This window comes from Triticum aestivum, chromosome 5B (genome assembly GCF_018294505.1).
Source record: "Triticum aestivum cultivar Chinese Spring chromosome 5B, IWGSC CS RefSeq v2.1, whole genome shotgun sequence".
NCBI lineage: Eukaryota > Viridiplantae > Streptophyta > Magnoliopsida > Poales > Poaceae > Triticum > Triticum aestivum.
The window spans coordinates 21,969,638-21,981,411 of NC_057807.1; the positions used below are offsets into that span (position 1 = coordinate 21,969,638).

General features: G+C 43.4%; 1 protein-coding gene across 2 annotated transcripts; it reads right to left on the reverse strand.

Moving 5' to 3' along the window:
- Positions 1-3,726: 3,726 nt before the first annotated feature.
- LOC123110178 (trifunctional UDP-glucose 4,6-dehydratase/UDP-4-keto-6-deoxy-D-glucose 3,5-epimerase/UDP-4-keto-L-rhamnose-reductase RHM1) lies at positions 3,727-7,689 on the reverse strand. Of its 2 annotated transcripts, none has more exons than XM_044530653.1 (3): positions 7,449-7,689; positions 4,540-6,113; positions 3,727-4,408 (listed from the first exon to the last, which is right to left on the reverse strand). In XM_044530653.1, exons 2-3 carry the CDS (start codon positions 6,088-6,090, stop codon positions 3,956-3,958), a joined length of 2,004 nt encoding a protein of 667 aa, XP_044386588.1. In that variant the 5' UTR covers positions 6,091-6,113; positions 7,449-7,689; the 3' UTR covers positions 3,727-3,955. The 2 variants fall into 2 exon arrangements, with proteins under 2 accessions (XP_044386588.1, XP_044386590.1); XM_044530655.1 differs by lacking the exon at positions 7,449-7,689 and adding an exon at positions 6,867-7,120.
- Between the last annotated feature and the right edge of the window lie 4,085 nt (positions 7,690-11,774).

The window sequence follows — 11,774 nt, forward strand, 5'->3', positions numbered from 1 at the left end:
GATTCTCCGTCACATGTCGCATGCAAATCTCTCACTCTATTTTCTCCAAAAGTGCTCTTTGATCCCGAGCTCACATGCTCCCTGATGAATAGTAAAATCCGAAAAATAGTAAAATATTCAAAAATTCTGCATTTTTTTTGTGATAAACATTGATAAAAGTTTTAACTTCCTGCAAATTTTCGTGATGAAATAGCATTGGTGGAGATCTGGACAAAATGAACAAAATCGATGCTCTAACATGCTTCCAACAATTAATAGTCTTTTCAGAGCATCATTTTTTTTTTGCCCAGACCTACATGAATGTCATTTCATCACAAAATTTTGCAGTTAGTTAAAACTTTCATTAATGTTTATCACAAAAAATCAAAAAATTTGAATATTTTCACTATTTATTCGGATGTTATTGTTCTGTTCATGCGGGTTCAAATACTCCACGTCTTATTTTTTTCTCTCTTTTTCGCTATGAATCTCCATTGGCCACATGACACCAACGTGTTTCAACATTTTTTCTAAGCCGGCGGCCTAACTCTCCATCTTCTTTTGTTGGCTTCGTAGCAACGCACAAACAATGTGCTAGTAAATCTTAAAGTGGTGATGTTCTTGATAGCCTAGATTGTTTTAAGAAATAACGGCGTATTTCCTTCAAACCGTAGGTTGAAGAACCTCTTTTCTAAGCTTACTATAGTGAAGGGGAGCACCTAAATGTTTAATAGGGAAAGCACTAATTTTGCACCCTAAAGACTGGGCAAAAATAATAGCTTCATCCCTATCAATATTAACTAGGTCACACTTGTGAAAATTGATCCTCATGCTAGAAATATGTTCAAAACCAGATAAAATCGGTTTCAAATTTCTGGCATGATCTAGATTTTTATCTAAAAATAGAAGAATGTCATCAGCATATTGCATGCTAATAACACCAGCTGGATTTGAGGGAGGGAAGAAACCAACGATCAAATTATTGCTCACAACTTTTATCAGCATTCTAGTGAATACATCAGTTACCAGGTTGAACAATAGGGGAGAGGCAGGGTCTCCTTGTCTAACCCCTTTGCCAGCTATAAAATAATCATTGTTTGTGTCATTAATCCTCACTCCTACTGATCCATTGCAAAGAAGAGATTCAAGTTTCATCATCCATTTGGGGCCAAACCCCCTCTTCCTAAGCATTTTCAGCATGAATTCTCTACTAATCATATGATAAGCTTACTCATAGTCAAGCTTAAAACAAAAACCAGATAGGTTATTGCTAGCTACTGCATGCACCACTTCATGAGCAGAACACCACAGGACACCAACGTCTTTCAACGTTTTTTCTCTCTTTTTCGTTGTGAATCTCCACATCTTATTTTCTCTCTTTTTCGTTGTGAATCTTCATTGGCCACAAGACACCAATGTCGTTCAACGTTTTTCTAAGCCGGCGGCCTAACTCTCCATCTTCTTTTGTTGGCTTCATAGCAACGCATGAACAATGTGCTAGTAAATCTTAAAGTGGTGGGGTTCTTAATAGCCTAGATTGTTTTAAGAAATAACGGTGTGTTCAGACCAGTTTAATTTGTTGTTGGTGAAGTGTTCGGGATTAGATTTGCACTTGCGCACGTATTTCAGTTATCTTGTTAAAACGGGTTTCTTTTTAGTTTGAGTTGAATAGGTTCCTTCTTTTTGTGTGTGCGGTAGGTTTCATGCTAAAATTAACAACTTCCATACTGAAAGAGAGGAGACCCGTGAGGCAGAAAAGGACCACCAAACCCATTTCCATTGAATGTCGGGTCGAATCGCGGCGGCGGCGACGAGGACTGACCTGAATGTGTGTTCGGCATGCATGAGTATATATGTAGGACTGAGGAGAGGAGAGGAGCCGGAGAGGTGCCATGCGTGGTCGCTCAGTTTGCCGGCCGGCGGGGAAGGCGGCGAAGTTGGGTGGAGAGACGGACTGACGATTCTTCTCGGGAGAGAATTAAATTTGGGGAAGACGGCGTACGTACGGCAGCCGCGGCGGTTAGCTCTAGCACGTGAGGACGACGAACGAACGAACGAACCGGATTTGGTTGGGAGAAGAAGAGAGAAGAAAGAAAGAGGAAAAGGGTACGGACGTGGCGTCGTGGGTCCCACCTCCATTTCACGCTAAAATTAACAACTTCCATATTGATGGAGATGGCAATGTTCTGTCTGAGTCGGCGGTACATCCTTTGGGCACATCCTTTGGGCTGCTTTTGGCTGCTTAGTATTTTTGGAATTTTAGGAGAATATACCATGGTTTTTGTAGAAACACCAGTTTTAAATACTTTGATGTGTCTGGATTCGACAAATACTTTAGTTTTACAAACCGCAGTATATCCAAAACCATGTGGTTGTTGTTGTTGTTGTATCTAGAAAAGAGGCCCCAACCTCTTTTTTAAAACTGAGAAGCGTTTGCTAAGGCTGTTGAAGAGAACTTTGTTACTATAGTAGGTGTACCTGGTGTTATAAATCCTGATCCCAAGGCCAAGATTCGTCGAGTGTCTCTACAGAATGATGGCGAGGTTTCGCCGGGTATTGATGTATCTAGTGCCCGATCACTCCATGTGTTTTGTCGTAATGTGAAGATCCCATCTTTGTCGGAGTTTCGACTCTTGCGTGTTCTGGACTTTGAGGATTGTTCACAGTTAGAAGATGATCACCTTGTGGGTATTGGAAATTTGTTGCAGCTCAAGTACCTGCTTAATGGGCTCGGCCCAGTCGCAAGCGCATGTGGGTGTCGGGTCATTGTTTAACGCTGAATGCGTCATATAGGGACCCCCTCCTACCAGCCTATTAGGGCCTAAAAAAAAGACACTAGCCTATTACGGCTGTAATTGAGAAAACCACCAAAAAACAACATTCCAAGCCTATCCAGTACTTCCTCCGTCCCACAAGATGTAAGACAAGAATTTTGGGACGAAGAGAGTACGTTTTTACGGGCGGGGAGGATGATCTGTCGTCTGTTTCGCACTAGCTAAACTGAAGGAGTACCTAAAACAAAATTCTATGCTTAATTCTTTTTGCAGACAGTGTAATCCGAATGTACACAAAGAGGATTTTACTGTGCTTAGCAAGCTCTTCTGCAACATCTTGTGGCCGATCTTGCAGTAGTTGCATTTAGATTTTAGAAAAAGCCCGCCCAGTTCTCTTTGCGGAGGGTGTTTTACAGGTGTATTGGGCTGGGATATGACATTCCAAGCAGGCCTTAGATCATGGACCTTTATATCTTATAACATGACATTCCAGCGGTGCAGACCGGAAACTAACAAAAGAGTAATATTGTCACCTGTTTCAGATTTCTACATCAACTTGGTACATAAGAATTTTCCAAGTGGTGCCCTAGGAGGATTTCCGTGAAACGAAAACATATATCTTCTGAAAGAAACCAATAATACTGTGTACTCTCTCTGTGAACTAATATAAGAGCGTTTAGATCACTACTCTAGTATTCTAAACCCTCTTATATTAGTTTAAGAAAACCATTACGGAGTACACACTAGTGTACTCTAATTATCTAATCACCAATGGATTGTAAGTGCTTCCTCTTTGCTCTGTGAATAACAAGTTTTTTTCCAAGCTTGGGCCAAACCCAAACGCAACAGCATAGAGCAACACCACAATGAGCAAAGCGAGAGAAAAATGTGAACTTAAACAGTTAAAATGCCTGTCCAAATGCTTTTGTCAGAGCAGAGGTTGCTCGATCAATCACCAAAAAAGGCAACCAGATTAAAAGGTATACAAGTGTACTCGACATTCATTCGGAACAATCATGGTACAAGATATCTCGCTGCCACCAGCAGACTGCCAAATGTATAGTTCAAACGATTCTGTGAATCTATAACAGAGATACGCTGCAAATATCGTAAAACATTTCTAATGAATCGCTGTGACGAATGGTTCCTACAATCTTTCGGTGCTTGGTGTATATTTCCTATATTATTACCTGTTCTGGCTTTCAAGTTGCTGGGACCTTCCTGTTGGGCTCAAAGACATACTTGATCAACGAGTCTTTGATCGATAGCAGCTCGGGGAACTCTCTCTTCAGCTTTGTCGCGTCCATCTCGTTGTTGCTCCGAGGTGCAACAATGACCTTGGCCTGTTCTTCTAGCGTGAAGTTTGTCCACTTGTAGCTGGGATCCATGTACTTCTTATACATCTCCAGAATCTCATTGTGGCTGACCACGCCAGGATTGGTGAAGTTCCAGATGCCCCGCAAGTTCCTTTTTGCCATCTCAACTGAAATCGGCAAAAGCTCATCCAACACAGTCATGCTGTTTGGGATGTTTACCACCTTGTCGTAACGGCTAATCTTTGTGATGAAGTTTCGGGGATTGTTGAGGTCAGACGATATCGGCATCCGGACTCGCAGAGTGCAGACATTCTCATACTCCTTCAACAGTTCCTCGACCTGCATTGCCCAGGGAACAAATGATCAGAAGTTTCTTCCAGTATTTGCATCTCAAATTTCAAAACATAATATCACCACAAAGATAAATACTACTAACAAAGTAGTCATTACAGAAGAGGAGAAGCAGTTACCATTGCCTTGGTCTTTGAATAGAATGAACCAGTAAAGTTTGGTTTGTCCTCTTCTTTGAAGCCGATGCCTGACCCTTCAGGATGATTTGCATCATATTCAAATATGCACCCAGTGGCATAGTTCATCACCAATAACCCATGCTCCCGACAAACATCAGCTAGAGTCAAGGTGCCCACAACATTGGTACGTATGGTGTCCGGCTTGTGAGACTCACACCAATCAACATTGGGTCTGCCAGTAACACCAGCAGCATTGAAGACATGTGTTGGCTTAACAGTTTGGATATCAAGGACAATGGAAAAGCGCTCTTCCAAGCGACCTTTTCCATACTCGTATGGAATTCCTTGCTTCTCACATATTTTGCCAAGCAGTCCACCAATCCATCCTGTCCGGCCATATATCAAGAACTTGAGCAAACGCGTTTGGGAAGAACTTTCTGATGTTGGAGCCACCATCTTTGTTTGATTGTTAGTAAACAGATTTAGCATTCCTTTAATTTCCTCAGAGCCCTCATACCCAGGCATCATCAGTGTCCTCGGATGAGGCAACAGTGCACCAGAAACATCACCCCAATAGTCAGAATTAGCTACATACCATTCCATTGTCTTCCTCAGGCCCTCCTCCCATCTAGTGCGCTCAGACCACCCAAGACTCTTGAGCTTCTCATCATCCAAGAAATACCTCTGATCATTGAAAGGTCTATTATCGACCAACTGGATTACTTTATCAGCTTCAAGATTGAAAAGCCTGCAGACATCCTTTGCCACATCAGTGACTGTCCTCTCTCTCTTTGTTCCAATGTTGTAAACATGTCCAACTTCTCCACGATGAAGAATGACTTCAAAAGCCTCAGCAACATCCTCACAATAGAGGTAGCTTCGGACATTGGATCCATCACCATGAATTGGGAGGGGCTTTCCTCTCATGGCCAAAAGAATGAACTTCGGAATAAGCTTTTCAGGAAACTGGTTAGGACCATACACATTATTTCCCCGGGTAGTGATGACTGGCAGACCATAGGATCTCCCATAAGCCATGACAAGCATCTCTGCTCCAGCTTTGGTGGCTGAATAAGGATTTGTGGGGAGCAGCTGTGAGGCCTCATGGTTACCAACCACTGCATCCTCATCAGTCTCGCCATAGACCTCATCAGTGCTAACGTGGATGAACCTCCTGATCTGGCCAGTGACCTTGCAAGCTTCAAGAAGAACATGAGTACCGTAAATGTTGTTCTTGGTGAATTCAAAGGAGTTGCCAAAAGAATTGTCAACATGTGTCTGGGCTGCAAAGTGCATTATTGTATCAATGTTCTCTGTGACCAGGAGGAAGTTGACAAGATCAGCACTGGCAATATCGCCCTTGACAAACTTGAAGTTTGGTGACGAGCTGGCAGGGAGAAGGTTCTTCAGATTGGAGCAGTAATCAAGCTTGTCAAGGACGACAATCTTGTAATCAGGGTAGTTCCGTACAATGCGGTTTGTGACATGGGAAGCGATGAAACCAGCAGCTCCTGTAATGAGGATGCTCTTAGGTGTGTAGGGTGTCGCCATATTGGACTGTAATTTCTGAAATCCTGTTGTACAAGTAGAGTATTTAAAAGGATCAGACAAGGTACAGTTTATGATACAGACAATATAAAATGAAACAACTGATATGTAATAACTAGAATATTACTACATATTATCTTTTGAACTGTCAGAACACGATACAATGAGAAACTGAACCAAGCTCCCCTGTAGAAAGAATTCAGACAGACCAGGAAGGCCAGTTTCAGCCTCTTAAGGTCACTACATAAATGGGAAGCTGCACCTATTTCTCGTAAACCAGAGTGCCTGATCCAACTACCAAGCTCGAAAGTAAAACTCTGGGAATTTCAATAAAAATGTGGAGAAATGCAGTCATGCAAGACAGGCACATTCCGTCTTTTTGTTTGCTGCAGAAAAATAATTGGTTCGCACAATTGTACAAATATCGAAGCTGAAAGTAGAATTTATGAGTCATGACAGAGCATCCAGTGTCATTTCGCATCTAGATAAAACAAAAGCGTGCATAACTATTTAGAAACAACAAAACATTGGAATGGAGCCACAACATGCGTTTTCAAGCGAACCACACAGGGGAGAGATGCATCGAGGTAAATTTGGATATTCATGCTATCCTATCAAACCACAATATAACAGAAGTACTAACTGTAAAAACATTTTCACTGACAGGTCATGGAAAACAATGGATAACAGACAGGAACGTGCAGCAAATCCTAGATAAGTAGACATCTAATGATACTTTCTAGACCAAGATCTGAACCTGCTTTGCAAGTACATACTACCTAGTTATTTGTCTTCTTCGTTTTTCCACATCTGGCAGTCCACGTGCCAGCAACTATCCCTAAAGCATACTCAAGCAGCTAAAACTTGGTCAAACATGCCGGGCCAATATCGGTGGATCTTACGAAGCGGCCGAATTTTGAGATCTTGGACTGATCTACAAATGAGGGAGTGAGACAAAAAAGAAAAGAAACTAGCACTAGACAACAGCAGAACATGGTCATCGATCTGGGTTAAGATGCGACTTGTGATCATTCTTTCTTTTCTGATAGATCTGAGCACGGTTTCCGCTGCGAGTAAACTGTAGGAAGAGGGAAGACGGGGAGACGGCATCCGAAGCACGCAAGGGACCCGATCCGGGCTTGGCAAAGAAGCAAACACCTGCCGTGCATTGCAGCACAATGCAAGATGGCCACGCACCCCACCTCAGCCGTCAGCTACGGAGGCAGGCGCCGGCCGACCGGAGGCTGCGGCCCGCGCGCGCTCGAGAGAGAGAGAGAGATAGACTATGGTTTGCGGCGAGGGAAGGGGGAGAGATGTTTAGGGGGAGAGGGGGAGAGGGGGAGAGAAGAGGCGAGACGTACCGTGCGCGGCACGCGGCGGAGAGGAGGAGGAGGGGCGGTGGCGTCGGTGGTTGAGGTGAGGGGGAGCGGAGAGGGGGTTTCCGGTCAATAAATGGAGAAAATGGCGGCGTCGGCGTCGGCGGTGTCGGTGTGGGTGTGGGTGTGCGTGAGAGCGAGATGATGGGGGTCGGCGGAAAGCACGACGGGGGAGGTGGTGGGGGAGGCGCTCACGCGGTGTCGCTGCGCCCACGCCCGCCCCAGATCTCACGGAACCTCCACCTCCATCACATGGCTTTTATTAATTCTTCTCAGTTTCCCTTTCTCCCTCCCTCTCCCCCGGTACTCGCCTCGAGTCCTCCGGGGTCCGGGCCCACCCCATCCCCGTTCCGACCGGAGAAGACGGCGTCGCCAGTCACGAGTGTCGACGAGAGAGGCAGTTGGACCGTCGTTGCAGTTAGTAGGGGCGTACTGGATATGAGTTTATGTTTTGATACGTCTTCATGGCGTCTGGCATATCAAAGCTTCTTTTTGGTGTATGTGAGTGGCATTGGCTTGTTCCTCAGATTGTCGTCCGTTATAGGTGGTGATTGTTGATCCAGGAATGACTTTTTTGATAAGCTCGGAAGATCTCTAGTGTGACCAAATTCGGGGTCATCGTCAATCCTTCTTCATAGTTGCATTGGTGGTTGGAGAGACGTATTGAAGATCGGGCTCTACCGTCTTCAATCTTGTGCTCTTTCATCTTGTTCTCCCCGTTGCACTGACCTCACATATGAAAGGTGGAGATCACTGGTTCAAATGCTTTTGTAGTGTCTTGTTTAACATTGGCCTTGGCATGGAGGCCTTTGTTCCTTTGCCCGTCGCGGGTAAACTTACCATTCAAGACTATACTCTTCATGTATCCGATGAAGTCGTAGTTAAATGTGCATGTAGTCTAGTGTATCGTTTCGGTAATTAATAAAAATTGTTATGGACTAATCATGGGCGGACCCAGGATTGGGCCAAGCGCAGGGCCCAGGCTGCTATAGTGTTGCTACATTGCTCAATAAGCTACAGTCAACGAAGTAAATCATTCTCATGCCCCCCCCCCCAGCTTGGGTCCTGGATCCAACACTGGGACTAATAGTTTTATTAAGATGTACTTTAAGGTGTTGTAGTCGTGGATTTTAATCCTGCTCAAGGTCCCACCCCTATCATACATGAAGCACTAAACAAGCAGTCAACACAAGTCAAGATAGTCAAGAATAGTCAAAACCGCCCCTCATGGGTCCACGGAGGCCACCCTGGTCAACAGAAGTCTAAGCAAAGGCTTCATGATCAACAAGTCAAGGGAAGAAGACCACATAAAAAAGTAAGTCAAAGGAGAAGACATGAGAGCAAAGAAGCCCAAGTCCAAGCAAGGAAGTCTCCTTGTAGTGTAGGGATTCTCAAGAGAGACGTTGCAGCAACCGAGCTCCACTGCTCTCTATATTTGAACATTTTGAAATTCGGGTTTTTGAAGTTTCAAAAAAATGTGAAATTTCTCCCGAGGATACATATACACATTCCGATTACACGTGTCAAGTTTTGGTAGAAATCTCGTTTTGTTTTGGGCTATACAAAAATAAATACATTTATGACAGTATACAGGATAAAAAAGGGTGCCATTTCTGTGAGGAATTTCTCTTTTTTGTATTTCGCAACATACAAAGTATTTCTTTTCCAAATTTTTACCAGGCCTTGGGAATAAGTGTATGTATCCATGTATTTTTTTTAGATTTTTTGAGTACCAAAAGTGTGTTTTTCAAAATTTCGAAATACCGAGAGCAGTGGAGCTCGGTAGCTGCAAGCACTTTTCGAGGGATTCTCCCCTTAATAGGCTACAACCCACCTCCTAGCCCAACAAGGAGCACATGGGCTAAAGGACGAGAAATTACCTTGTACTACCCTCCCATGGTCCCACATCCTTACTTCAAGGGTAGATTTTTCGTTTGTCAAGGACTACTAGGCTACATAAGGCCCCCATGTGTTGCAAATATGTCCTGTATGCAGTAATAAATGGTATTGTTTATTTCCAAGTTTGTAATTAATGTTTATGTTTAGTGCTAGAATCTCTACTCCTAAAGGGGGGGTTGGTACATCATTTCGTTCCGTTACCCTCCTATCGATCTAACACCCCCCTCACTGTCAACGATTTTTATCCCGACAAAAGTTGCCCTCACCTTTCGTTCCCTTATTTTTAACCGGTTTTTTCCCTAGCTATAGGAAACAAATCACTCCACCAAGTTTTTCCTATCACATCCTCTCGCCTCACCTCTAGGGTTCCAACACCACCTCTATGCCCCCCACATGCCTCCTTTGCCTCTACACTGCATGGCTTCTACACCGTCGTGCCCGTCCCCACTATTTTTTTGCCAAATAATTGTCCTCTTCCCTGATGATCTTGTAGTGAGAAGACGACCATCCAATGGGTGGCCTTCTCCAAGGGCATGTTGTACCACGGCCGGCGAGGCACCGGGGAAGACGCTCCCGTCCAACACGATGGTGCGGCTGCAGGGTCGTGTGGCCACACGGCCATCGCAAGATCGGGCTGATATGTTACGTCTGCCTTTCCTCATCGCAGAAGGCCGACTACTCGATCTTGACAGCCTCCGCGACGTCCAATCACCTGCATATTTAGGTTTGTTGTGCCAATGAACAAATTCTTCCACCTAGGTCATGGTAAAGGTATACCAAATTGGTTTTCGTACTTGTCCCAATTAGATCAAAGTTGTACTACGGATATGATGTATTGAAGCCGTTGGCTTCTCGCTATATGATCAAATGTCTACATATTTCCTTTTTCTCTTTTTATTCTTTTTAATGTCTTTGGATTCGTTGGCCACCTCTGCTAGATGCTGCATCTGCTTTAGTAAGATTTTCCATTAAAAATTGTGTTACTAAGATTTGGTATATTATCACTAACTCTAATGAGCAAACTTGATTTTACTACTTTCAATTTATTAGTTCCTGCTCACTAAACTCTAAATTTATGACATGTGATGAGTGATATTTTTACACTCATTTCACCTTTATTAAATCAAGATATTTCATTTAAAAAGAGATATTTGCTTCGATATTGCCACTAATGACCAATGAATGCAAAGAATTCCACAAATCCACTCTTTGATGTGTTTCCACAGGAAATGGGCTAAAAAGGGAAGAAATCATGTGTGGAAGTGGAAGGGAAGAAGAATGAAGGAAGAAGGAACCAATAAGAGGCTTCCCTGTGAAGTCAGAGCAAAAGACGATGTTCCACACGTGCGCGAGTGTCCGTATGAGCGCCCGTTTGGTGTGGATTCCGAGGCAGCTCGTCCACCTGAACAACTTTTATTAAAGGGACCCCGTCGAAATGTCAACAGAACAAGCACTGATGTCTGCTATGCACCTTTCTTTTTGTAGACTCTGTTAGGCCTCCAAGCGCAGAGTTTTGTAGGACAGTAGAAAATTTTCCTCAAGTGGATGACCTAAGGTTTATCAATCTGTGGGAGGCATAGAATGAAGATGGTCTCTCTCAAACAATCATGCAATCAAATACAAGAAATCTCTTGTGTCCCCAACACACCCAATACAATGGCAAATTATAAAGGTGCATGATGACCCACAAGTATAGGGGATCAATCGTAGTCCTTTCGATAAATAAGAGTGTCGAACCCAACAAGGAGCAGAAGGAAATGGCAAGTGGTTTTCAGCAAGGTATTAATTGCAAGCACTGAAATAGTTGGTGACAAGTTGTTTGATAGCAAGATAATTTGTAACAAGTAAGTAACGGTAACGATAACAAAAGCGCAGCAAGGTAGCCCAATCCTTTTGAGGCAAAGGATAGGCCAAAACGGTCTCTTATAATAAGCAAAGCGTTCTTGAGGGTACATGGGAATTTCATCTAGTCACTTCCATCATATTCGTTTGATTCGTGTTTACTACTTTGATAATTTGATATGTGGGTGGACCGGTGCTTAGGTGTTATTATTACTTGAACAAACCTCCTACTTATGATTAACACCCTCGCAAGCATCCGCAACTATGGGAAAAGTATTAAGATAAAATCTAACCATAGCATTAAACTTTTGGATCCAAATCAGTCCCTTACGAAGTAGTGCATAAACTAGGGTTTAAGCTCCTGTCACTCTCGCAACCCATCATCTAATAACTACTCCACAATGCGTTCCTTCAGGCCCTAATAAGGTGAAGTGCCATGTAGTCGACGTTCACATGACACCACTAAGGGAATCACAACATGCATACCATCAAAATATCGAACACATATCAAATTCACATGATTACTTGCAACAAGATTTCTCTCGTGACCTCAAGAACAAAAGTAACTAC

Excerpts from the sequence above, each read along its gene's own strand:
- LOC123110178 (XM_044530653.1), bottom strand. The coding sequence starts at position 6,090 with ATGGCGACACCCTACACACCTAAGAGCATCCTCATTACAGGAGCTGCT. Across the intron at positions 4,409-4,539 it reads ATTCAAAGACCAAGGCAATG|GTCGAGGAACTGTTGAAGGA; the intron begins GTAACTGCTTCT and ends TGGGCAATGCAG.